Source organism: Odocoileus virginianus, chromosome 13, assembly GCF_023699985.2.
Source record: "Odocoileus virginianus isolate 20LAN1187 ecotype Illinois chromosome 13, Ovbor_1.2, whole genome shotgun sequence".
In the NCBI taxonomy this organism is placed as follows: Eukaryota; Metazoa; Chordata; class Mammalia; order Artiodactyla; family Cervidae; genus Odocoileus; species Odocoileus virginianus.
The window spans coordinates 18,330,851-18,358,459 of record NC_069686.1 but is presented as its reverse complement, the minus strand read 5'-3'; the positions used below and the strand labels follow the sequence as shown (position 1 = coordinate 18,358,459).

Sequence of the window (27,609 nt, the reverse complement as noted above, 5' to 3'; positions counted from 1 at the left end):
CAGTATTTTGGCCTGGAGAATCCCATGGACAGATGAGCCTGGCAGGCCACAGTCCACAAGGTCGCAAATAGTTGGACATCACTGAGCGAATAACAGACAAAGCTGACAGCAAAAGTTAGGAGAAAAGGATGTAATACTGAGATGTCACCACTCACCTTTGATGTGCCTGAGACCAAGGGGCTGCACACAGGACTGGGCCTGTTCGACCTGCCCACATAATCCTACCCAGGGGCAAAGACCACAAAGAGGCTGGGGATCCAGCCACCGGCTGCATGACCCCCCCCCCCCACCCCTCCACCCCCACACACCAAGTCCCCTGTTTACTTCCCTCTTTGATCTGTTGTCTCTTACAGTTTGAAACTATTTTCCAACTGACAAATGTCCAATCTAAACAATTCATTTTAAAGTCTTCCCTTACAGAGATAAATGAAAATCTAACTTCAATTTAAGGCCATATCAGCTCCTTGAACAGATGTACAAAATATATGCATTTAAAACAGCCAGAAAAACAAATAAAAGTCATAGAATTAGTTGTCACTTTGACTCAAGCAAGATGAAAAGAGACAGTGGCTCTGGCTCACAGTGCCATCAACCAAGCATTCTTATTGTATACAGCAACGGGAAACACTATGGTTCGCTCTAAAATAGTCCAAGACAGTCATAGTTTAAATGGAGTGATGATAAATGCCAGGGTGTTCAGAGATATGAATAGATTAAATTATACATACTGACATAATATACGTGGACTTTTAACATGTGTGCATATGTATGTGTGTTCATGTAAGTATGCAAGCACAGTTGAGACCACACTGGTTCCTAGGGATGGGAGCTGAAGAGACCACTTCCAAACAGCTCTTTATAGGGATCTACAAGCTCAGCTTGCTGAGAAAGATATGGCTTAGGGAGCTGGCGAGCTACCACTTCGGGCTCCCAGGATTAGTAAATGCTCCAACCAACAAGTGGGCCCCTTGCGATACCTATATGGGCATGGATATGGTGGTGTGTGTGAGCTCACGTGCACACATAGGCCAAAGGGAGAAAAAGAACAGAAAGATTCCAGGTTTGGAAAGCTGTCTACCTATATGGTTGTTAGCTTTGTAACCGAGATAGGTCATAAGCTTTTCATTCCTTGGTTTCCTAATATGACAACAGAGATTCCATCATCTACCTTATTGACCTCACATAGCTCCTGTGCAGTAACTAAGGTGAGAGCACCACACCGACTGGAAGCAAGATACAAGGGAAAGGATGTCTTCTCCAGGACGTATGTTCATGCAGGGCTATGAAAAAACCTGCAGCATAATGGGGCCATCAGTCCTTTGTTGAGCAATATGTACATTTTTAATTTTATGACTTTTATCCTTTTCAGTTCAGTTCAGTCGCTCAGTTGTGTCCAACTCTTTGCGACCCCATGAATCGCAGCACACCAGGCCTCCCTGTCTATCACCAACTCCCAGAGTCTACCCAAACTCATATCCATTAAATCTGTGATGCCATCCAGCCATCTCATCCTCTGTTGTCCCCTTCTCCTCCTGCCCCCAACCCCTCCCAGCATCAGGGTCTTTTCCGATGAGTCAACTCTTTGCATGAGGTGGCCGAAGTATTGGAGTTTCAGCTTCAGTGTCAGTCCTTCCAATGAACACCCAGGACTGATCTCCTTTAGGATAGACTGGTTGATCTCCTTGCAGTCCAAGGGACTCTCAAGAGTCTTCTCCAACACCACAGTTCAAAAGCATCAATTCTTTGGCGCTCAGCTTTCTTCACCATCCAACTCTCCCATCCATATATGACCACTGGAAAAACCATAGCCTTGATCTAGACGGACCTTTGTTGGCAAAGTAATGTCTCTGCTTTTTAATATGTTATCTAGGTTGGTCATAACTTTCGTTCCAAGGAGTAAGCGTCTTTTAATTTCATGGCTGCAATCATCATCTGCAGTGATTTTGGAGCCCCCAAAAGTGAAGTCTGTCACTGTTTCCACTGTTTCCCCATCTATTTGCCATGAAGTGATGGGACCAGATGCCATGATCTTAGTTTTCTGAATGTTGAGCTTTAAGCCAACTTTTTCACTCTCATCAAGAGGCTCTTTAGTTCTCCTTCACTTTCTGCCATAAGGGTGGTGTCATCTGCATATCTGAGGTTATTGATATTTCTCCTGGCAATCTTGATTCCAGCTTGTGCTTCTTCCAGCCCAGTGTTTCTCATGATGTACTCTGCATATAAGTTCAATAAGCAGGGTGACAATATACAGCCCTGATGTACTCCTTTTCCTATTTGGAACCTTATCCTTTTACAAGTAGGTAAATGTGATCATTTACTTGAAAGAGGTAAATGTGATCAGATAGGTAAGTACTCTGTGCTGTGCCTAGTTGCTCAGTCGTATCTGACTCTGTGATTCCATGGACCGTAGGCCGCCAGGCTCCTCTATCCATGGGGATTCTTCAGACAAGAATACTGAAGTGGGTTGCCATGCCCTCCCTTCAGGAGATCTTCCCAAACCAGGGATCAAACCCAGGTCTCCCGCATTGCAGGCAGACTCTTTACTGTCTGAGCCACCAGGGAAGCCCATGAATACTGGAGGGGGCAGCCTGTCCCTTCTCCAGGGGATCTTCCTGATCCAGGAATCGATCTGGTGTCTCCTGCATTGCAGGCAGCTTCTTTATCAGCTAAGCTACCAGGGAAGCTCCTAAGTGCTCTAGCTAGAGTTTAACAACATAAAAACAGATACTTAACCAGAGAGATCATTAGAAAATACATATAGGTCAGTCCTTTTAGACTTTTCAAGGGACTTCTCTGTTGACTCAGAAAGACACTAAATTTTTTCCCACTTAGGTTTATGGACATGTGTAAAAAATTCACATAATCCTTTTCTTTCATAAAACCACTACAGAGACCATTAAGATAACTAATAGGCAAGTCACAGATTGGGAAGAATATTCATAACACATATATCTGACAACAGATTGTATCCATGATGTATACAGAACTCCTACAAATCAACAGTAACAGTGAGTAACCTAATTCAACAGGTAGAAGACTAGAACAGATAATTCACCAAAAAAGATAAATAGCCAATAAACACATGAAAGGAGGCTCAATATCTTTAGGCATCAGAGAAATGCAAATTAAAACCACAACAAGATATAATTTCAGACCAATCAGAATAACTAAAACAGACTAAAAATATCAAACATTTTGAGGATAGGGAGTAACTAGAATATTTGTACACTGCTGATGAGACTGTAAAATGATATGTCAAAGAACCAACTGGCAATGTCTTTTATAATAAACTGCATATATATCTACCTTAGACTACTCTTAGGTACTAAATAATGTTTATAACAACCTTATTTATAATCGATTAAAAACTGAAAGCAACCCAAAATGTCCTTCAATAGAAAAATGGAAAGCAAATTGTAGTTAATTCATACCATGGAATAATGCTCAGTAAAATTGAACAAAAAAACCAATACTGATACCCACACAAGGATGACTCTTGAAAACACTTTATTAAGCAAAAGAGGCCAACCATAAAAGAAAGCATTTTGTATGTGTCTGTTGATATGAAATCCAAGAAGAAACAAAACTGTTGACAGAAATCAGAACAGTGGCTGCTTGGGGGAGGGGAAGCATGACTGACTGGAAAGAGGCATGAATTAATTTCCTGGAGTGAAATGTTCTTCATCTCACTCTTGAGTGCTGATTTCATGGGTGTATACAATTGTTAAAACTCATTAAGCTTATATCTAAGATTTTTAAATATATTTTATACCTAAATAGCATATATATTCAGATATATATTAAATTATTATAATATACATCCATATAATATTTTTCAAAAAAGAAAAGCCACTACAAAGTTGAATGGACTCAGCTAGATTTATTTTACAAATGAACAAGGCCTTGATTTGATTTCCTAAGACAGTATTATAGAACAAAAGGAGTTGATCTTAAAATCAAAATACTTGGGAATACATGAAAACTGCAACATATATTAGCTGTGTGATCTGAGGTGAGAGGTAGACTCTGAGCTTCTGTTCTTCATCTACCCATTTTATAGGAGATGATAATAGTGCATGTGAAAGTACTTTGAAAAATTCTGAGTTGACATAGTATTATTCTGCACACAACAGATACCATAATTAAACAATTATATTTATGTCTGATATGAACATATAATGTGTGTATATACAAATATGTATATACTTATACATATATAAAGAGAGACTTTCTTATAGAAAAATAAAAACATACAGCCTGATAAGGATGGCTTACCTATGAGAACAATGAGAAAAATTATTTGAAGCCTATTGTTACATATACATTACTCATATGCACCCATAACAGATATTTACTGAGTAACTGTACCCACATGTATACACTCTTATCCCATCTCCACCTAAAAAAGTGTGGAGAAATTATTAAATCTAAAATTCAAGTTATAGAAATAACAACAACAAAAAATAAGCAATCACACCTAAATCATAAATTCTGAACTAGTAAGTGTTTCTTGAGAAGACTTTAATATAAAGTTTGGTTAATGTTCATGACGAAAATTTAAAATATGAAAATGTACACTCTGTTTATAATTTTTTTCCCAAAGATCGTATTTATTTCCAAAGTGAGAAGCTCCACTGTGATTTTCTGCTGCCCTTAAAAGCAGTGAGAGCTGCTTGCATTTCCAATCAGTAAGTCAGAGTTAACAAAACTTGGACCTGGTTAAAAAAATATTGTGCAAGCATGTGTCTGTGTACATGCACACGATCATGTATATAAAAACATTAAGAGGAAATATAATGAGATGTTGACAATAAAAAATAAAACCTTCATTTGGTAATATCTCTGCTCAAAGCAAAATAATGCAAAATAAGGTTAAAAATTTGTGTGAAAGATCAAAGAGCTAAATGTAAGATCTAAAACTATAAAACCCTCTGAGAAAATAGAGGTATAAATCTTTATGATCTTGGATTAGGCAATGACTTCTTAGATATGACATGAAAAGCACAAACAACAACAAAAAATAAGGTAAGTTGGACTTCATCAAAATCAAAGTTCAATTCTGCAAAAGGACACAGTCAAGAAAGTGAAAAATATGTGGAAATGATATATCTGATAAGGTACACTAAATATATAAAGAACTCCTACAGTTCAATAATAAAACAAACAACCCAACTAAAAATGGCCAAATATTCTGAATAGATTGCTCTCCAAAGCTATATAAATGCCAGTACATTTATGAAAAAATGCTCAACAATGTCAGTCATTAGATCACAGTAAGATACCACTACATACCAACTGGGATGGCTATAAAGGACAGATAGTAAGTATTGGCAAGAGTGTGAAAAAATTGGAACCCTCATACATTGCTGGGAGGACTGCAAAATGGTGCAGCTACTTTGGAAAATGGTCTCACAGGTCCTCAAAATACTAATTAGAGTTACCATATGGCCTACCAATTCTACAACTAAGTATATATACAAGAGAAATGAAAACATATGTCCACAAAACTCCTTACATGAATGTTCATAGCAGCACTTAATCATAAAGCTAAAAGGCAGAAAAAAACCCAATGTTTAACAACTGATGAATGAATAAACAAAATATGGTATTACCTACATATAATTATGCTAAAATATTATTCAGCAATAAAAATGCTTGAAATACTGATACATACCACAACATGAATGAACCTTAAAAACACTACTCTGAGTCAAAGGAGCCAGGAACAAAAGTCCACATATTTGATTCCATTTATAAGAAATGTCCAGAAATGGTGAATCATTAGAGACAGGGTAGTAGGTTTCTTTGGGGGATAAGAATGTTCTAAAATTGACTATAGTGATAATTGCACAGCTCTATGAATATACTAAAAGCTACTGAACTGTTTACTTCATGTGTGGGGAATTACATGATATATGAATTCTATCTCAATAAAGATGTTATTTCAAAACTTTTCCTTAAACATAGCAATCATTCAATGAATGAGAGAATGAATGAAAGACTGAATGAATAGAAACATATACCAAATATGAAAGAATACAGGTTCAGAGACAGAGTAGTTTGAATCTCAATTTTTCCATTTATTAAGTGCTTGATTTCACTGAGCTTTTTTAGTTTCTTCAACTCTATTAATAGCTGGGAATAACAAAGAGATAATGCCTATAAAGTGTTCAGTCTAGTACAAGATGATCAAGAAATGGTAGCTATTATGATGAATTATAATCATAAGCATGTATTTTCTTTGGTGACATGTAGAAATGAAGTAAATCAGTCACACCTAACACATAGACCCATCTCAAAACTCATTACTGGACACTCCATTGCACTCCAGAGAGAAGAAATCCAGTTCCATGCACCAGAACACCGATGCAAGCTTCCCTAACCAGGAAACCTTGACAAGCCACTTGTCCAACCCCACCCACCGGGTGAAACCTCCACAATAAAAAGGAACCACAGACCACCAGAATGCAGAAAGCCCACTCCAGACACAGCAATCTAAACAAGATGAAAAGGCAGAGAAATACCCAACAGGTAAAGGAACATGAAAAATGCCCACCAAGTCAAACAAAAGAGGAGGAGATAGGGAATCTACCTGAAAAAGAATTTAGAATAATGATAATAAAAATGATCCAAAATCTTGAAAACAAAATGGAGTTACAGATAAATAGCCTGGAGACAAAGATTGAGAAGATGCAAGAAATGTTTAATAAGGACCTAGAAGAAATAAAGAAGAGTCAATTAAAAATGAATAATGCAATAAATGAGATCAAAAACACTCTGGAGGGAACCAAGAGTAGAATAACGGAGACAGAAGATAGGGTAAGTGAGGTAGAAGATAAAATGGTGGAAATAAATGAAGCAGAGAGGAAAAAAGAAAAAAGAATCAAAAGAAATGAGGACAACCTCAGGGACCTCTGGGACAATGTGAAATGCCCCAACATTCGAATCATAGGAGTCCCAGAAGAAGACAAAAAGAAAGGCCATGAGAAAATACTTGAGGAGATAATAGCTGAAAACTTCCCTAAAATGGGGAAGGAAATAGTTACACTGATCCAAGAAACCCAGAGAGTCCCAAACAGGATAAACCCAAGGCAAAACACCCCAAGACACATATTAATCAAATTAACAAAGATCAAACACAAAGAACAAATATTAAAAGCAGCAAGGGAGAAACAACAAATAACACACAAAGGGATTCCCATAGGGATAACAGCTGATCTATCAATAGAAACCCTTCAGGCCAGAAGGGAATGGCAGGACATACTTCAAGTAATGAAAGAGAATAACCTACAACCTAGATTACTGTACCCAGCAAGGATCTCATTCAGATATGAAGGAGAACTCAAAAGCTTTACAGACAAGCAAAAGCTGAGAGAATTCAGCACCACCAAACCAGCTCTTCAACAAATACTAAAGGATCTTCTCTAGACAGGAAACACAGAAAGGTTGTATAAACGTGAACCCAAAACTACAAAGTAAATGGCAACGGGACCATACCTATCAATAATTACCTTAAATGTAAATGGGTTGAATGCCCCAACCAAAAGACAAAGACTGGCTGAATGGATACAAAAACAAGACCCCTATATATGCTATCTACAAGAGACCCACCTCAAAACAAGGGACACATACAGACTAAAAGTGAAGGGCTGGAAAAAAATATTTCACGCAAACGGAGACCAAAAGAAAGCTGGAGTTGCAATACTCATATCAGATAAAATACTTTCAAATAAAGGCTGTGAAGAGAGACAAAGAAGGACACTACATAATGATCAAAGGATCAATCCAAGAAGATATAACAATTATAAATATATATGCACCCAACATAGGAGCACCGCAATATGTAAGGCAAATGCTAACGAGTATGAAAGAGGAAATTAATAGTAACACAATAATAGTGGGAGACTTTAATACCCCACTCACAACTATGGATAGATCAACTAAACAGAAAATTAACAAGGAAACACAAACTTTAAATGACACAATGGACCAGCTAGACCTAATTGATATCTATAGGACATTTCACCCCAAAACAATCAACTTCACCTTTTTCTCAAGTGCACACACAACCTTCTCCAGAATAGATCACATCCTGGGCCATAAATCTAGTCTTGGTAAATTCAAAAAAACTGAAATCATTCCAGTCATCTTTTCTGACCACAGTGCAGTAAGATTAGATCTCAATTACAGGAAAAAAATTATTAAAAATTCAAACATATGGAGGCTGAATAACACACTTCTGAATAACCAACAAATCATAGAAGAAATCAAAAAAGAAATCAAAACATGCATAGAAATGAATGAAAATGAAAACACAACCCAAAACCTACGGCACACTGTAAAAGCAGTGCTAAGGGGAAGGTTCATAGCATTACAGGCTTACCTCAAGAAACAAGAATAAAGTCAAATAAATAACCTAACTCTACACCTAAAGCAACTAGAGAAGGAAGAAATGAAGGGTTAATAGAAGAAAAGAAATCTTAAAAGTTAGGGCAGAAATAAATGCAAAAGAAACTAAAGAGACCATAGCAAAAATCAACAAAGCTAAAAGCTGGTTTTTTGAAAAAATAAACAAAATTGACAAACCATTAGTAAGACTCATTAAGAAACAAAGGGAGAAGAACCAAATTAACAAAATTAGAAACGAAAATGGAGAGATCACAACAGACAACACTGAAATACAAAGGATCATAAGAGACTAGTACCAGCAGCTCTATGCCAATAAAATGGACAACTTGGAAGAAATGGACAAATTCTTAGAAAAGTATAACTTTCCAAAACTGAACCAGAAAGAAACAGAAGATCTTAATAGACCCATCACAAACAAGGAAATCAAAACTGTAATCAGAAATCTTCCAGCAAACAAAAGCCCAGGACCAGATGGCTTCACAGCTGAATTCTACCAAAAATTTAGAGAAGAGCTAACACCTATCTTACTCAAACGCTTCCAGAAAATTGCAGAAGAAGGTAAACTTCCAAACTCATTCTATGAGGCCACCATCACCCTAATTCCAAAACCAGACAAAGATGCCACAAAAAAAGAAAACTACAGGCCAATATCACTGATGAACATAGATGCAAAAATCCTTAACAAAATTCTAGGAAACAGAATCCAACAACATACTAAAAAAATCATACACCATGACCAAGTGGGCTTTATCCCAGGAATGCAAGGATTCTTTAATATCCACAAATCAATCAATGTAATACACCACATTAACAAATTGAAAGATAAAAACCATATGATTATCTCAATAGATGCAGAAAAAGCCTCTGACAAAATTCAACATCCATTTATGATTAAAACTCTCCAGAAAGCAGGAATAGAAGGAACATACCTCAACATAATAAGAGCTATATATGACAAACCCACAGCAAGCATTACCCTCAATGGTGAAAAATTGAAAGCATTTCCCCTGAAATCAGGAACAAGACAAGGGTGCCCACTATCACCACTACTATTCAACATAGTTTTGGAAATTTTGGCCACAGCAATCAGGGCAGAAAAAGAAGTAAAAGGAATCCAGATAGGAAAAGAAGAAGTGAAACTCTCGCCATTTGCAGATGACATGATCCTCTACATAGAAAACCCTAAAGACTCTACCAGAAAATTATTAGAGCTAATCAACAAATATAGTAAAGTTGCAGGATATAAAATTAACACACAGAAATCCCTTGCATTCCTATACACTAACAATGAGAAAACAGAAAGAGAAATTAAGGAAACAATACCATTCACCATTGCAACAAAAAGAATAAAATACTTAGGAGTATATCTACCTAAAGAAACAAAAGACCTATACATAGAAAACTATAAAACACTGATGAAAGAAATCAAAGAGGACACAAACAGATGGAGAAATATACCGTGTTCATGGATTGGAAGAATCAATATTGTCAAAATGGCTATACTACCCAAAGCAATCTATAGATTCAAGGCAATCCCTATTAAGCTACCAACGGTATTTTTCACAGAACTAGAACAAATAATTTCACAATTTGTATGGAAATACAAAAAACCTTGAATAGCCAAAGTAATCTTGAGAAAGAAGAATGGAACTGGAGGAATCAACCTGCCTGACTTCAGACTCTACTACAAAGCCACAGTCATCAAGACAGTATGGTACTGGCACAAAGACAGAAATATAGATCAATGGAACAGAATAGAAAGCCCAGAGATAAATCCACAAACCTATGGACACCTTATCTTCAACAAAGGAGGCAAGAATATGCAATGGAAAAAAGACAACCTCTTTAACAAGTGGTGCTGGGAAAACTGGTTAACCACTTGTAAAAGAATGAAACTAGAACACTTTCTAACACCATACACAAAAATAAACTCAAAATGGATTAAAGATCTAAATATAAGACCAGAAACTATAAAACTCCTAGAGGAGAACATAGGCAAAACACTCTCTGACATGAATCACAGCAGGATCCTGTATGACCCACCTCCCAGAATATTGGAAATAAAAGCAAAAATAAACAAATGGGACCTAATGAAACTTAAAAGCTTTTGCACAACAAAGGAAACTATAAGCAAGGTGAAAAGACAGCCCTCAGATTGGGAGAAAATAATAGCAAGTGAAGCAACAGACAAAGGATTAACCTCAAAAATATACAAGCAACTCCTCCAGCTCAACTCCAGAAAAATAAATGACCCAATCAAAAAATGGGCCAAAGAACTAAACAGACATTTCTCCAAAGAAGACATACAGATGGCTAACAAACACATGAAAAGATGCTCAACATCACTCATTATCAGAGAAATGCAAATCAAAACCACAATGAGATACCATCTCACACCAGTCAGGATGGCTGCTATCCAAAAGTCTACAAGCAATAAATTCTGGAGAGGATGTGGAGAAAAGGGAACCCTCTTACACTGCTGGTGGGCATGCAAACTAGTACAGCCGCTATGGAGAACAGTGTGGAGATTTCTTAAAAAACTGGAAATAGAACTGCCATATGACCAAGCAATCCCACTTCTGGGCATACACACTGAGGAAACCAGATCTAAAAGAGACAAGTGCACCCCAATGTTCATCGCAGCACTGTTTATAATAGCCAGGACACGGAAGCAACCTAGATGCCCATCAGCAAACGAATGGATAAGGAAGCTGTGGTACATATAAACCATGGAATATTACTCAGCCATTAAAAAGAATTCATTTGAATCAGTTCTAATGAGATGGATGAAACTGGAGCCCATTATACAGAGTGAAGTAAGCCAGAAAGATAAAGACCATTACAGTATACTAACACATATATATGGAATTTAGAAAGATGGTAATGATAACCCTATATGCAAAACAGAAAAAGAGACACAGATGTACAGAACAGACTTTTGGACTCTGTGGGAGAAGGTGAGGGTGGGATGTTTCGAGAACACAGCATCGAAACATGTATATTATCTAGGGTGAGACAGATCACCAGCCTAGGTTGGATGCATGAGACAAGTGCTCGGGTCTGGTACACTGGGAAGACCCAGAGGGATAGGGTAGAGAGGGAGGTGGGAGGGGGGATCGGGATGGGGAATACATGTAAATCCATGGCTTATTCATCTCAATGTATGACAAAAACCACTACAATATTGTAAAGTAATTAGCCTCCAACTAATAAAAATAAATGAAAAAAAAAAAGAAATGAAGTAAATCACAATAAGAAATTCTACTTTCAAATTACCAAAGTGGAATATGATTAGCTTAAATCTGGTGAGAATGGTCAGAACTACCCTTTTTCTATGAGATATAAACATACCTTAAGTCTAGTTCCTCGCACAGGAGGAAACTCTAAATCATTCTCAGCTTTGACAGCTTGTTGAATTAGAATGAATAAATGAAAGAGAGAGAGAATGAAAACATACCAAATGTGTACTAACAGAAATTTAGAGACAAAAGTCGTTTGACTGTCAATTTTGTCATTCACTAAGTGCTATGTCTTTTCTCAGGTTTTATTTTTTTCAACTTCAACTGGAAAGAATAATAGACCATGCCTATAAAATGTTCAACCCAATAAGGAAAGTCCCTACTGCTCATTAGCATTCAAACAGATTAGCATCAATGATAATAGCAATATTTAGTTGGAGTGGTAGGTTTATGGATGCTCATTTTAACTTTTAATCTATATAATGTATTCTCTTTTGCATGTATCTGATATACTTTTTAAAATAGATCACAAAACAAAAAACAAGAAAATACATAATGCTTAAGGACCAGACAGTTTCATTTCTTGGTTACCGTATGATCCAGTTAGTGCACATCATTTTGCCTAAAGGACAGCACAGTCATTTTCAGAGCAGTAAACTTTCCCTTGCACATGTAGGGAACCTGAGGCCCTGGTCCTAGCTGACCCTTCTGCTAAGAAAAAACCTATAAAGTCAATACTATTTCTTCTGAATCAACTTGCATTAGGCTAATACATTAAGTACATCTTTAAAACTGAGTGACCACACTCCTGTTGCCTGGTGGCACTGACAGTATTTAGCCAAACACCCATGGGGCACTCCACATTCAATCACTGCCCATACCCAGGATCCTAAGGTTTTTATGATCAGGCTTCCCTGGTGACTCAGAATGTAAAGAATCTGCCTGCAATGCAGGAGACCCAGGTTCATTCCCTGGGTTGGGAAGATCCCCTGGAGAAGAGAATGGTTACCCACTTCAGTATTCTTACCTGGAGAATTCCACAGACAGAGGAGGTTGGTGGGCCACAGTCCACAAAGCTGCAGAGTTGGACATGACTAAGCAACACACACACAGGGACTGGGAGCTTGGCAGGCTACAGTCCATGGAGTTGCAAAGAATCAGACATGACTAAGCAACACACACACACACACACCCCTACCTATCTACCTCTTGGGTAGCCACTCTTTACCTGCTGACTGCTTACCAGGTTTCATTCAGCAAAAAGACTATTCCTATATTCCACAATGCCTGATAGTCTATCAACAGAGACCTCTTCTTTGTTTAGGGCTTTATTCTCCATTGAAATAAGGAGACTTTTGGGAGAAGTAGCAGATTGTGCTTCACCAATCACTTATACAGCAGTGTGATTGAATTTATCAGTGGAAACTTGATAATTATACATTTCCTTTTATCCCTGAACGAAGAGATTCAGAGGGAAGAGGGAAGCATAAGTGTGTGTGGTAAAGAATTACAGACAATGAAATCATTCTGCTTAGAGCCCAACCTAACTATTTTTCATGCTGTCAGTTTCTAGCTAGACAATCCATCAAAGCCTCCAGAAATGAGCCATGATTAAGGAAGAAATGTAGAGTGTCAGTACAACCCTCGAGGTACTCCAGACTTTAACAGAAATTCCCAGGGTTCAAACCTAGAAACAGGGTCTTTACCTAGGAAGAACAAATGAACCAAATACCTGATCATAATGTAACTACTTAGGTCACAGGTCAGATATGGGGGAACAAGTCAATTTCATGGGCAAAAACCTTTGGATGTTACAAATGGAAACAAATAATTATCTATATGGAACAAGAGAACATGACTTGAGAGATTTCTGACAAATGTATAATGCGTTGTGGCAAAACTGAGTTAGGAAATTTCTTAACCAAATTAAAACTAAAACCACTGAGAATAAGAATATGATTTGCGATGGGTCTTTAATTTGAAGAGAAAAATCGTAGCATCTAATTGGAGTAAAGATGAAGAGAAACTATAGTAAGAGCTAGCAAAGGTCTTATTCTATGTTTCTTATTTGTCCTTCATGAAAAAAAGAGATAGACAAAGACATGAGTCTTCTTTTTAAGAATGCACGTTGGCATACGTGAAGGTGTAGAGGCAAACACATAATCACACAAGGGAGTGCACCCAGCTGCCTCTTCCGGAAGAGCTTTGGCTGCAGAAAGGTAAGGACCTAGGTATGTGCCAGGCTGACAAACATCATGAAGGAGAATCCAGAGCGACCTCTCTCTCTGACCCTCAGGGCATCTTCTCGGAATTAAAAGCTGCAAAGGTCACTGACCTCATCACCTCAGTTCCACAAACAACTGAAGAGGATTGAGTCAAGACTGCCAGCCAAGTCAACTGGAAGTCATTAAGAGTTTCAGGGACAAAATGGATTAAACAAATTAGGTACTACTAAATGTGAAAGGAACACCACAAATTAGCTGAGCTGCAAACTTAGATTTGAGAATTGGACAAAATCCAATGTCATGCTCACACTTTAAAGATAAAGTCTCTGGGTTCAAAACTGTCAACAGCTTCAACATATTTACGGTTGCTTGCTCTGGTCCCTAAAAGAAGGGAAATTGTAATGATACCACAATGATTTACTCAACCCTACACCTAAAATAAAAGGGCCCAATTAATCAGTCACCTCACACTTATTCCAGTCAATAAAAATAAATGGTAACTCTACCCACTATTCTGTTTTCTGTGGTATTTAGAAAGAAACAGAATTAGAACTTCGAAAAGTGTGAAAGGTGATGTTTCAGGAGCTTCCAACAGACTGAGCTGACAAAAATACTCTTTTCTGCCTCAAAATCAGTTAAGATTATGCAATAAAATATTTAAAAAAATCATACGATCTGAGAAAACTGCCTAGAATTCCTTGAGCTTGAGGGGATGTCACTCAGGTATTATATCTGGTGTGCAAAAAAGCTAAAGAAACATATTTGTCATGAGAAATCACAGTATTAATACTTACACAACCTCCAGCGAGGATTTCTGCTAAAAGTGGAATGGAGCCATCTCTCCTGGTAAATTTGTCCCGGACAAAATCATTAACCTAATTAGAAAGACAACATTAATTAACCAGAACTCCCAATCATTGCCTTTAGTGGTACATTATTAGTTTTCCAAGTCAGCAAAATACTTGTCTCATATAAAATTTAAAATTAGCAGATGTCTACATATAAATTCAAAATTTTACAAATGCCTCGACAGTGTGCTAGTCTTAGCAGCGTCAGTTTTGCTGTGTTTGGTTTTTTTTTTTTTTTATTTTTTTGCCATGCCACACAGCATGAGGGATCTTAGTTCCCCAACCAGGGACTGAACCTGTGGCCCCTGCAATGAAAGTGTGGGGTTCAACCACTGGACCAGCAGGGAAGTCCCAGCAGCAGTTTTAATTTTTGGCTTAGTGATAATCTAAACAAATGACATAAATTCAATGAGTTATAAACTTACAGTCAGTTTAATGGCCTTCTCTGGAGCAACCCCTATAAGTTGCGGTATCAGACCTAGGTAAACAGAGAGAATTGTTAGCAACATAGATGTACTAGACATGAACACACAAGCCCAATAAGGCGTTTTCCCCCACATTATTTACCCATCAAACATCTTAGGATTTTCATGAAAATGGGAAAAAATGGATTATCCTAAAAACTATGCATATGTATATAATCATTATTTAGGTCAAATACAATGTTATAATGTCTGTTGCTATAAATCCTTTTCTTAAGCAGGCTTCCTTTAAAGCCTAGTTATCTAACACCTCTCAAAAACTATGAGGAAGAAAGGGAGCCCGTGGATCTTCTCTACTCCCAGAACACTACCAATGACAATAGAACCACATTCCCTCTCCTTACCACCAACAACATACTAACTTACATAGACATTTTAGAGAAGCCAATGATGTATGCCTGGAAAAGCTCTGGAAAGCATCCTGTTAAGCAGACCCAGGTTCTGCCACAAATGATGCTACCTGTGTAATAGCACACAGTGGCTTGGCTAGTACAGAAAATCAACTCCCATAATTTTCTCTTTAGAGAAACACAGAATTTAGTGCTCATTTATTTAAAAGAAAGCCAAATCTATAAAGAAAAATGCAGCTTAAAGTACCAATTAATGGGTATGCTCTACAAGGAAAACAGCCCACTGTTAGCCTATGTACTAATATATGTCAAACATAAGTCATTTCAAAAGAATTCTCCTAAAATAAAGGAAACCATTATTCTTAGAAAGTTAAATTTTCCAGGCTGGCTGCAAAAGAAAAAAATATATAAACAATTCAACATCTGTAGCTATTCACAGGGCTCAACTTTCTAAAGCACACAGATTATCCAAATCGTTAAAATACATTTTTGCATACAGTTTTAAAAGATGCTAACAATAAACATATTATAGCCTTTAAATCACCCAGGCAAGGGGAAATTATGTATGTGTTTGCATGCTCACTGTTGATCTTAAGCCTACTTTGAGGATATTGCTGAGTGATTTTCTGTGAGTTGAGAGCCAGCAAGTAATCATATATATAGGCTACTGTCAGTCAAACTGAATTATCAATGACAAACACAAATCTGCACACACCTTTAATGGGTAGCAGCTGATTTAAAAGAATAAATCAGCAGATGGCAGTCTTAACTTTCTCTCATGATTATCAGGCCTTATTACTTTTAATCTGATTCCCATACAACCATGTCAGCATGAGTATTTGTTTTACAACCTTGCCTCAGTAAGGCACATAGAATTTTAATATAGTACTGATGGTTTATGTCATTTTATCATTGCTGCCTACAAAGAAATTTAGGCTACTCTGTCAACAGTTTTGTCAATCATCTGACAAAATAATGGACTAGCTCTAAACAATATATGACAATCTCAACATAGTGTTCACATACAGGACTCCTACAATCTTCCCCCCAATATAAGAGTTTCTCATTTAAAGGACTGATTTTATCAGCTCACATCTTAAATCAAGCTAATAACTTCTTTACCCCCTACCCCCAACTTGCTATATTGAATCCAAATAATATGACATCTCTCTCAAATAAAATCTTCTGTAAGCATCCATCTATTGAGAAGGTAAACTGCAGTATGTATATCTAGGTTCCTTCTCTTTTAAAGTATACCAAACAGGGAGAAAGAGTCTTATTCAACAAAGAAAGATTGGAGATGTCAAAGAAAAAAACCACTTAGCACCACTTAACCGTCAGGTTTCCTATAAACAGAATTCAGATATGCAGTGATTAATAAAGTCTCAGACAAGACTGACATGCACAGATCTGCATTCTAGATAACGTACACCTCTGCGTACGTTGTACAGCTAGAATTTTGTTGTACGGCTAGAATTTAAGACAGGCTAGAGTTCTGAATATCTTAAGAAAATTCATCACATTTCTTCTCAAGGGCAGGGTATTTGAGCCTAATCTGATTCCAGAACCACTCTCTTGTTCTAAATAAAATGCCAAAAACGAACATCCTTGTGACCCTCTCCTTCAAGTATATCAGAACTACCTTTTCACTTGAGTATCTGCACATATTACCAATCAGAGGTGTTTCTCCTCCTGTCCACGAGCATAAAGCTTTGTTCAGGCTCAGAATGAGCTCAGGATTAATGAGACTGTGTGTGCAAACAAACAAGTACAGTAAATTACATAAATGCCCTGGACCTGAGCATGTAGAGTTTTTCAAAGAATTCCAAGTGGCGCCCAAAGGGATTAAAAAATTAATCTCCCTCCCAAAGGAAACTCTAAATCTAATGTGAAGACACGTACATGAAAGTGTCCCTCTCCCAAGAGAACAAGTTCCTACAAAGCCGACGGTGCTGGGGAGAATCCTGCATGGCGGCTGCCTCTGATGCCGACAGCACTGTGCTCAGCTTACAGCTGGTGATCACATTCCCTGCAAAAGACAGCCTCCTTCCACTCAGTGTCTCCAAACGAAGAGGAGGAGTGGAGCAAGAATGGGACTGGGAGCAAAAAGCTTTCCTTTTCTGTTGTTTTTTAAACTTCAGATGACTCACTGGCAAAGACTTATGAATGGTCCCCTTGGAAGAGACAAAAACATTTGCTATTTCTTTCAGCTGAAACAAGTGAATAGCGAGTAAACTCACCTCCAAAGCGCAGGTTGGCTTCTCTTTCAAAGAGAAAAGGTGTTATTTCTCCTTTAAAATTCACTGAGAAAAGGAGCTATTTCTTACCTGTCATCCTTGTATTCCACCTGCAGACCTGTGCTTCAGTTTGTAAGAGCACAGTGTTGTCCCAAACCCATGTTGGGACAAATGCAGGCTTTGGAGGGAAGAAATAAGAAATAAAGACCTTGTTTGCAGACTAATATAGCTAGTTACCAGCAAGAATGTAAAAAGGGGAAACAAAGAAGGAGACAATAAGAAGAAATACAGTCCTGGTCTGACTGAACAGGCTACGCACTGATTTTCATAATGAGTGAGGCCAAGTCTGCTGTGGTGAGATAAACTCACTTACTTGAGCAGCTGAGATTCATTTACTCACCCCGGTAGAGTCCAAAGAAGCCCTCATAACGCAAGACTTTCTTAAAACAGTCAAAGCTGTTTTTGTACATCAGCTCTCCCACAACAGAGCCGGTGCCACGCTGGTTTTGCATGCGGGTCTTCACCAGATCTATAGGATATACTGCGGTGGCGCCCACAGCTACAAATAAAACAATTTTTAGGCTTAAAAGCACAATTAAATGGAGAATCTGTAAGGACAACAAATCTCATCTCAGAGAACTAGGAAACAGAACACAGTATCTATTCTCACATAAGAGACTTTAGGTAGTTTTTCTTTCTTTCATACACAGATGAAGGATCAGAGGCTAGTGACCACTGGGATCCATAAATACAGCTGCTACAGAGAACAACTGTAGCAAATTTTCAAGTTGTCACCAACATTAGATAGTCAACACTCAATTTGCTTTAACATTAAACTATTATATATAACATATTTCTTTATATGTTTCTAGGGATGGGGTTGCACAGAGTCGGACATGACTGAAAGTGACTTAGCAGCAGCAAGTGTCCATATATTATACCAGTTACCCCTTAAAATAACTACATATGTACACAGAAGTGGCTATAAATTTACAATTTAGTTTACTACAGCACTTTGGTAAATTGACCTTAGTTACAGCTATAATATTGGAACCAAATCTCAACATGACCCTCCCCCTACTTACAGAACCCACTTTTGCTTTTTTTTTTTAAAAAAAAGGCCAGGCTTCAGAATATCTCAGGCACTAAAAAATTTTTAACATGAATTAGAGTATTAACTTTTTCAACTGTTGAAAACCAAAACATGCTTTGCAACTTCTAAAACTGAGACTGAAAAGAAAAAAATAATAGTTTCATCAGTTCAGGCTTGTTTTGAAAAATTGTTAAGTATTTTAATAACATCTACTAGGTTCTTCTCAACAAAGCAACTTCAGGTTTTACACATATTCTATGAAGCAATTTAAGCCAGAAAGAAAAAATAAAAGCCTCTTAAATTTTGCCCAAGAGCAGAGAAGGGAGGTTCATTTTAGCAAATCACTAACAAGTCTAGATATTCTTCAACGAACAAAAGATGAAAGGGGGGGAAAAAAGGCGAGACACCAAACACAAGCAGAAAAGCAAAAGTGAATCACTTTAAGATGTTCCTTTATTTCTTAAGCGTCTGGGATTTGTACCCCAAATCTTGATTTCCCACCTTCCCTCACTCCTAACACCAAAAAGCAGTCTTAGTCTCCATTTCTTCATACTGGCTTTAACCATAATAACTAGCGGAATGCAGCACAAATCCAAGACGTTCACATGATTCCAGAGGTTTTTGTCCTGAAGACAGATTGGAGCCAGAGGGGCCATGGCTGTGCTATGACAAGTCCTCTGATCACAGGTAAAAATAAAGAACACTTCAGAAAGCCCTGAACTTGTGACCCTTGCGAACAATGAACTGCACCTTTGCTGATCTCTCCTAGTCTAGTGAGATAGTATTACATGAACACAAGCTTGAAACAGCACACAGACATGTCACTCACCTCCAGCAACTGAGCCCAGAGTGAATCTGTAAGCAGACTCGGCAATCTGGAGCCAGATAGGCCTGCCTAAACCATGAGATTGCTGTGGGGGAGAAGAAAATATTAAAAAAAAAAATTGGAAAAGCATACAGCAAATGAAAAAAGCTATAATTTGGCTATGTTAATTTAAGATTCTGAAATAAGATACTTCTACTATCGACATTTAAAAACCATATCTGGCCAAACAGATACAGTAGCTTTCCCCCCTCATTTTCACAAGCCTGTTAATGCCTCATTTATCTGCTACTATTGGGGAATACACTATCATTCTACAGAAGTGAATCTTTCAGGTAAATAAATATTTTAGAGGTATAAAATCTTCACACCTTCTTTGCTTTAATCAACTTAAAATTGAAAAATCTTTCTAAAATGTACAAAAACTATCTTGTTCCCTCAATCAGAGAATACTGATCATAATTTACCATCTCTGGTAGATTAGATGAAGATCAATATTAGACAGAAGGTCAACATATTCATGCGACTATCATATGACCATTCATACGACCAGGATTTAAGGCAGCTGTTTGTGCTATCTTCCCATACTTGACAGCTGTAACTTCTTTTACCAACAGCCTCCTAGTTTGATTTTGATGCTTCCCTCCCATCTATCAAGGCCGAAGAAATCACTTAACTAGAACTATCAGGATTAGACATAAGCAGGGTCAAAGACATCTTTCTGGGCTAACATGAAAAACTTTAATAGCTGCTATATTTCGAGAGTTCAGAGCATTTGCCCCCTTACTTCTGGCTCTGAAGCTTAACCACTGAGGTTACCACTAGATAATTATAATACTTCTCACCTATGCTCCTGAGCATCCACTCTCCTATACCTATGTATTCCTCAATTCTGCCTATGCAAAGAGAACACCTGAAAGACTTAAAGATATCCTTGAGACCTGGGGCTTGTAAATTTTTAAAAGGCTTCAAATCATCCTACTGTATAGTTAGGTTGAGAGCCACTGTCCTCATCATACTTGTAGTTCAAATACAAAATCTGTGTTGAAAATAAAGCAAATAGGAAAATCCTATTATGATTCAGAATGGTATTTCATTGGTATCCACAGTATTAACGACCTGAAATAATTTGTCTATATCAATGTGTCAGTCTTCTTTAATATTTTGATTATGAAAAATAGCAGCTACAAATGATAACAGTCTGAATGAAATACTGTTTTATCATAAGAAAACTTGAAAAATATCAACTTGAATGAGCTTTTAAAACACCAGCACAATTTCAATGTATAACAAAAACTACTGTAATGATGTAAAGTAATTAGCCTCCAACTAATAAAAATAAATGGAAAGAAAAAAAAAAAAAGTTTAGTTACTCTCACTAGAATAATTTAATGGAAAGGGACTCCATGCCTAAAATCTAAAGGAAAGAAAAAAGTAAGCTAATCTACTTTGCTTTCATTTGTACAATCTCTTCAAGGTTCAATGAGGCAAGCTAAAAATGACAAAACCAGATATTTATTAACAATTTGGGAAGCAGCCTATAGAAAGGTTTTGTGTTCTTGTTTTGCACCACAGTAAGCATTTCTTTTAACAAAAGCATCTGATATCTAAATACTAATATTTACTACCTGAATGTGATCTCTGTAGGCAGAGATCTTTAAAACCTCATTATGCTTGCCACAGTGTTGTGGTTCAATAAATTCTATAGTAAGAAGGAAAATCAGTAATGTTTGATGAAAAGTCAATATGAAACCTTTGGAAAATCTGGCAATTAGTCAAATATCATTACCTCAAATAAAATCACTATTGTATAAATGTCAACTGTCCCAATATACCAAATTTGTGTGCTTAGTCACTCAGTTGTGTCTGACTCTTTGTGACCCCATGGACTGTAGCTCACCAGGCTCCACTGTCCATGGGGATTCTCCAGGCAAGAATACTGGAGTGGGTTGCCATGCCCTCGTCCAGGGGCTCTTCCCAACTCAGGAATCGAACCCAGTCTCCCGCATTGCAGGTCAATTCTTTACCATCTGAGCCACCAGGGAAGCGCATACAATTAGCTGAAAGTATACATCTATTACAGCTAAAATGGAATTTAATATATAGAAGAAACCATTATTTAAAAGGTGAGGGCTTCTCTGGTGCTCTAGGGGTTATGAATCTGCCTGCTAATGCAGGGGACATGGTTCAATACCTGATGGGGAAGATCCCACGTGCCACAGGGCAGCTAAGTTCTTGAGCTACAACTACTGAGCCCTCCCACATGCCTAGATTCTGTGCTCTGCAACTAGAGAAAGCCCAACAAAGAGTAGTTCCCTGCTCTTCACAACTGGAGAAAGCCCCAGCACAGCCAAAAATAAATCAATAAGTAAATCTTAAATAAAATAAAAAGGTGAAAAACTGCACATAAGACATAATTTTGTTGTTGTAGGGGATACATTTCCTAGTAAGTTAGCCCAAGCAACTACATAGTCACCCATTATGTTTGATTTATATGCTGTAATAAAAGTGAACAATTAATCATTTAATAGATATTTTATTTGAAATTTAAAAAGGGAAAGAAAATATTTTAACAAAACCTTGTGTATAGTCTAATTTTGATTCAGAGAACAGTAAAAAAAAAAAAATGCCATCCAAAAAGATAATTACTTTTTGTTCCATTTATTAATAATACTATTAATTTTATTTAGACATTTGCTGTCCCCAAAAGATGAAAGCAGTTCACCAAGCACTCAGGATTGGTGACCTAATGCAGCCCTCAAGGGGCCCAATGTTTTTCTTTCTTTCTTGTTTTTTATGGGAATAAAATTGCTTTACAATGTTGTGGTAGTTTCTGGGGGTCCATGTTTTTCAATCTTCTAGAAATAAATTCCCCTGTGAGACCATCAGAAGGGTGCTTGCTCTCAGCAACTTCTACCCACAGCTGAGACCACACTGTACTAATTTGTCAGTCAGTCCACTATACATACATAGGTCAGATGGCCACACTGTGGACAGGACAGGTGACTTGCCAAAGGTCTTACTGTGAAATGGGGAGTAAGCAGAGCAATGGCCTGTGTCACCCCACTGTCTTCTCCATCATTCTTTAAGTCAACAGTCTCCAACAACTGCTTCTGACTGAACACTCCGGCCAGATACTATATGATTTCATTTATAAGTTATATGTATGTTTCACTGTATTGACTATATGCATAAAAATCTAAATAACATATTATTAAATTACATATAATATATATTCTAAACATACAAAAATAGAAAATATACAAGAATGAGATGAAATTATACAAGAATAAAAAAAAAAGTTGGCTTAAAGTTCAACATTCAGAAAACTAAGATCATGGCATCCGGTCCCATTACTTCATGGCAAATAGATGGGGTAACAGTGGCTGACTTTATTTTTTTGGGCTCCATAATCACTGCAGATGGAGACTGCAGCCATGAAATTAAAAGACACTTACTCCTTGGAAGGAAAGTTATGACCAACCTAGATAGCATATTAAAAAGCAGAGATATCACTTTGCCAACAAAGTCCGTCTAGTCAAGGCTATGGTTTTTCCAGTGGTCACGTATGGATGTGAGAGTTGGACTATAAAGAAAGCTGAGCACCTAAGAATTGATGCTTTTGAACTGTGGTGTTGAAGAAGACTCTTGAGAGTCCCCTGCACTGCAAGGAGATCCAACCAGTCCATCCTAAAGGAAATCAGTCCTGGGTGTTCATTGGAAAGACTGATATTGAACCTGAAACTCCAATACTTTGGCCACTTGATGTGAAGAGCTGACTCACTGGAAAAGACCCTGATGCTGGGAAAGATTGAGGGCAGGAGGAGAAGGGGACGACAGAGGATGAGATCGTTGGATGGCATCACGACTCAATGGACATGAGTTTGGGTAGGCTTCAGGAGCTGGTAACAGACAAGGAGGCCTAGCATGCTGCGGTTCATGGGGTCGCAAAGAGTCAGACACGACTGAGTGACTGAACTGAACTGAAAGAAAATAATTTAAATTTTATTTTCCATTTATTAATGCAAAACCCTTCTTGGTATCACTTTAAAGTATTATATTAACTGAAAATGCTTCAGTCAGTTTTTCAAACATTGATTGAATATAATGAGGCTAACCAGTTAATTCAGATATGCTGTTTCAAGGACAATTCATTTGAAAACAAATATAATCTGTATCTGAGGCAAAGATGATGTTCAACATCAAATATTTTAAAGAAATTCAAGTTATGGCATTTTGGCTTAGATTTTAAAGTCTTTCATAACCACTATAGCTGTTATACTACCTCTATAGCACATATGCTTTTAATTTCTAATCACGCACACATAAAACTTTTCTGAAATTGGGAGTTTCTCAATCACAAAACTGGGTGAAAATAAATCTCATTCTCATAGAATATGAATTATTTCCAATCATGACTCCTTACAAAAGAATATGGTGAATTTAAAACTCACTGACTAAAACAGCTATGATCCCAAATAAGAATCAAGTATTGGGGAGGGGCAAGATAGAGGTGTAGGCCAAACGGTACCCTGATAAGTGGAACCTAAAATATGACAAAAAGGAACTATCTATGAAACAGACACACAGATATAGAGAACAGAACTGTGGTTGCCAAGTGGGCAGGGGAGGGAAGAATTGGGAGTTTGGGATTAGGAGATGCAAACTATTACATATAGGATGGATAAACAAAAAGATCCTACTGTATAGCAGAGGGAATTATATTCAATATCTTGAACCGTAACAGAAAAGACTATGAAAAACAGTGAATGTATACATGTATAACTGAGTCACTTTGCTATACAGTAGAAATTAAACACATTATAAATCAACTATACAATAAAATTTTTTTAAAAACTAAAACTAAAGGGGGAGTATGTGATTAAGAGACAAACTACTATGTATAAAATAAAGAAGTAAAAAGGATATATCATACAGGGAAATACAGTCATTATTTTGTAATAACTTTAAATGGAGTATAATCTATAAAAATACTGAACCACTGTTATATACCTGAAGTTAATGTAATGTTGTAAGTCAACTATACCTCAATTAAAGAAGGAATCAAGTAACCACTAATTCCCTCATTCATATAAAAGGTCTCTCCTATGTTCAATCATGTATTTTCTTTACATGCTCGTCCTTTAAAGAACATTTTTAAGCCCTACAAAATCCTATGAACACTGTAGGATTATACTGTGATTTAATCCTTAACTAAAAACATCTTTAGCTCTAAATACCCAAATGCCTTTTGAAAGAAATGTCATCTCCACCCTTATTAAACAGCATTTATTTTTTTTTAAAGCATACAATATACGGCTACTAAGGGTTTTTTGTTTCTTTTTTTTAGGCTTAGCTATCACTTATGGTTCACTTATATTCAGGTATGTAAATTAACGTAATTAATGCTATGGATTTCACTTCGTGAATATTCATAAGTACAAAGCTACTGTAGCTGTCATCTCTATTAATGACTGTATACTGAATTTTTTAGCATTTAGGCTGAAAGAAATCTCAGCACTAAGAAGATCACCCACCGTGAACAAATGGGCCAAAGGAAAGAGGCACTCTTTTCCTTAAGGTTATGATTATGATCATGAAGGTGATATTTAACAAGATTAATTAAGTGTTTTTCAAAGCACAATAAGAGCTGAGAACCTTAAATGATTTTTAACCTGCTCTCTAAAAGCTATGTGGATGATAGGAAATGAGGAAATGGTTCAAGATCTCATTTGCAGAAGAGAAAGTTCTTTTACTTTGTTGTTAACCATAACTCATCCTATAAATGAGAATTAGATAAGGCAAGATCATGTCAGTTAACAAGTCAAGCACCCTGCCCAAACCAAGCTACTTCACGTAGTATGCCAACCCAATAAAGAGAAGTGCCTCTTCCAAATAGTACACTATTGATTAACAGAAAAAAAAAGAAGGAAAGGCTAAAGTTTTTTATACTGAGCGTGGATTGGGGCAGGAGGGGAAAACTAGACTTTATACCAACTAAAATGCATGACTGTAATGGCAAAATGTGCTGTGCTAAATCACTTCAGTCCTTCTCTTTGCAATCCTATGGACTATATTACGCCTGCCAGGCTCCTTTGTCCATGGGCTTCTCCAGGCAAGAATACTGGCATGGGTTGCCATGCCCTCCTCCAGGGGATCTTTCCAACCCAGAGATCAAATCCACATTTCTTATGTCTCTTGCATTGGCAGGAGAGTTCTTTACCACTAGGGCAACCTGGGAATCCCCCTAAAAGATTAGAGAAAATAAAACAAAGTTCTTTTGTCTGCAAATCACATCTACAAATTTAACACACCTGAATTTGAGTTCACAAAACAAGATTATAATCCAAAGCTGTGACAGTCCATGAGATGGAAGAAAAAAAATTATATATATACATACATATACACACACACATATATACATGTGGTGGTATAATCACTAAGTCGTGTCTTACTCTTGCAATCCCATGGACTGTAACCTGCCAGACTCCTCTGTCCATGGGATTCCCAGGCAAGAATACTAGAATGGGTTGCCATTTCCTTCTCTTGGGGATCTGTCCCACTCAGGGATTGAACCGCTGTCTCCAACCCATGTCTCTTGCACTGTAGGCAGATTTTTCACCACTGAGCCAGCAGGGAAGCCCATATTTGCATATATATTTCTCCCTAATGCTAAACAATATATACTTCTTTCTGACTAAGAAGTGAGGTTAAATTGTGTTAAAAACTGTAATAAGTCTTTAATTCTAACACTTTAAATGAGGTAAATGGTTAATAAATAGACAAATCTAGTATAGAAAGTCAATCTCTTCTTTTCTGAGAACAGACTTATGGTAATATTATCACAGATGACAGGTGTTAAAAGTTCAAAAAAAAGAGGAATCAGTAACTGGATTATAATGCTTCTATTTACTCAGCAGCTACCCAAAGTTTTAAAGAAGGTCTATTAAAATGAAAAATACACAAACTCTTATGTCTAAGAAACGCTATACATGAAACAGAGGGAAAAATCATTCTAATAATGTTCTGACAGAACCCAAGCCATCTTACATTCCAAAAGTTTCTTGTGTGAGTGGGCTGCAGCTTAAATATAATTTCCCATAGGAACAATACTTTTAAAAAGTATGTATATTCCCAAGCAGGTCCATCATAGATAAAATTTACCCCATATAGTTGAAAAAGTAATTATGTGATATACAGTAAAGAAAAAATAAAGAAGTTGTCTACCTATTCTCATATTGGACTAGAATTAGTCTTTAATCTCCAAAGCACTTCATGGTCCAAAAATGTCACATTCTCTTCTCTCTGCAACCCACCTTCTTTTATTTAACTCATTTTAATCAAATGAAAATTTCCATTTTTCTCATTGGTCATCTCTATACCACAACATATCTACCCATTCTACTACTGATACACATTGCAAACAATGTTGCTACATACATTGTTTCATGTTCCTTTTAATCAACATACTTATTCCTGTTAGAGACTACACCCAGGAGAGGAACTGTCAGGTCAGGTCTCTTCAACTGTAGTTGATACACCCAAATAATTTTCAAAGTTGAGATGCCAGCAGTATATGACAGTTCTCATTCCTCCTCCTCCTAAACAACACTTGCCATTGTCAGATGTAATTCTGGCCAATCTGGATAGTAAAAAATGGCATCTAATTGTAGTTTTAATATGTATTTTTTTCTGTTTACTAATGATTCGGAATTTTCTTTCCCTCCTTTCTTTCTTCACTCCCTCCTTCCTTCCCCCATTTGGATATCCTCTTTCTCTTCTGTGTGGCCTGTCTTCTCACCCTTTCGGTGATGTGTTTTACTGAACAAAGGTTCTTAAATTTAATGAAGTTCAACTTTTTTTTTTATGACAAGTATTTTATGCCCTATTTGTAAAAATCTCT

The 27,609-nt window shown here is 37.0% G+C and overlaps 1 protein-coding gene across 6 annotated transcripts in view; it reads right to left on the bottom strand.

The window, feature by feature from the left end:
* Window positions 1-27,609, bottom strand: part of SLC25A12 (solute carrier family 25 member 12) — a 189,731-nt gene that overhangs the window by 12,805 nt on the left and 149,317 nt on the right. For all 6 annotated transcript variants that reach the window (XM_020896344.2, XM_020896345.2, XM_070476022.1 and 3 more), the window contains 4 exons: window positions 19,713-19,794; window positions 18,191-18,349; window positions 15,147-15,199; window positions 14,668-14,748 (listed from right to left, as the gene is read on the bottom strand). In XM_020896344.2, coding sequence (XP_020752003.1) covers window positions 14,668-14,748; window positions 15,147-15,199; window positions 18,191-18,349; window positions 19,713-19,794 — 375 coding nt within the window. The remainder of the gene's footprint in view (window positions 1-14,667; window positions 14,749-15,146; window positions 15,200-18,190; window positions 18,350-19,712; window positions 19,795-27,609) is intronic.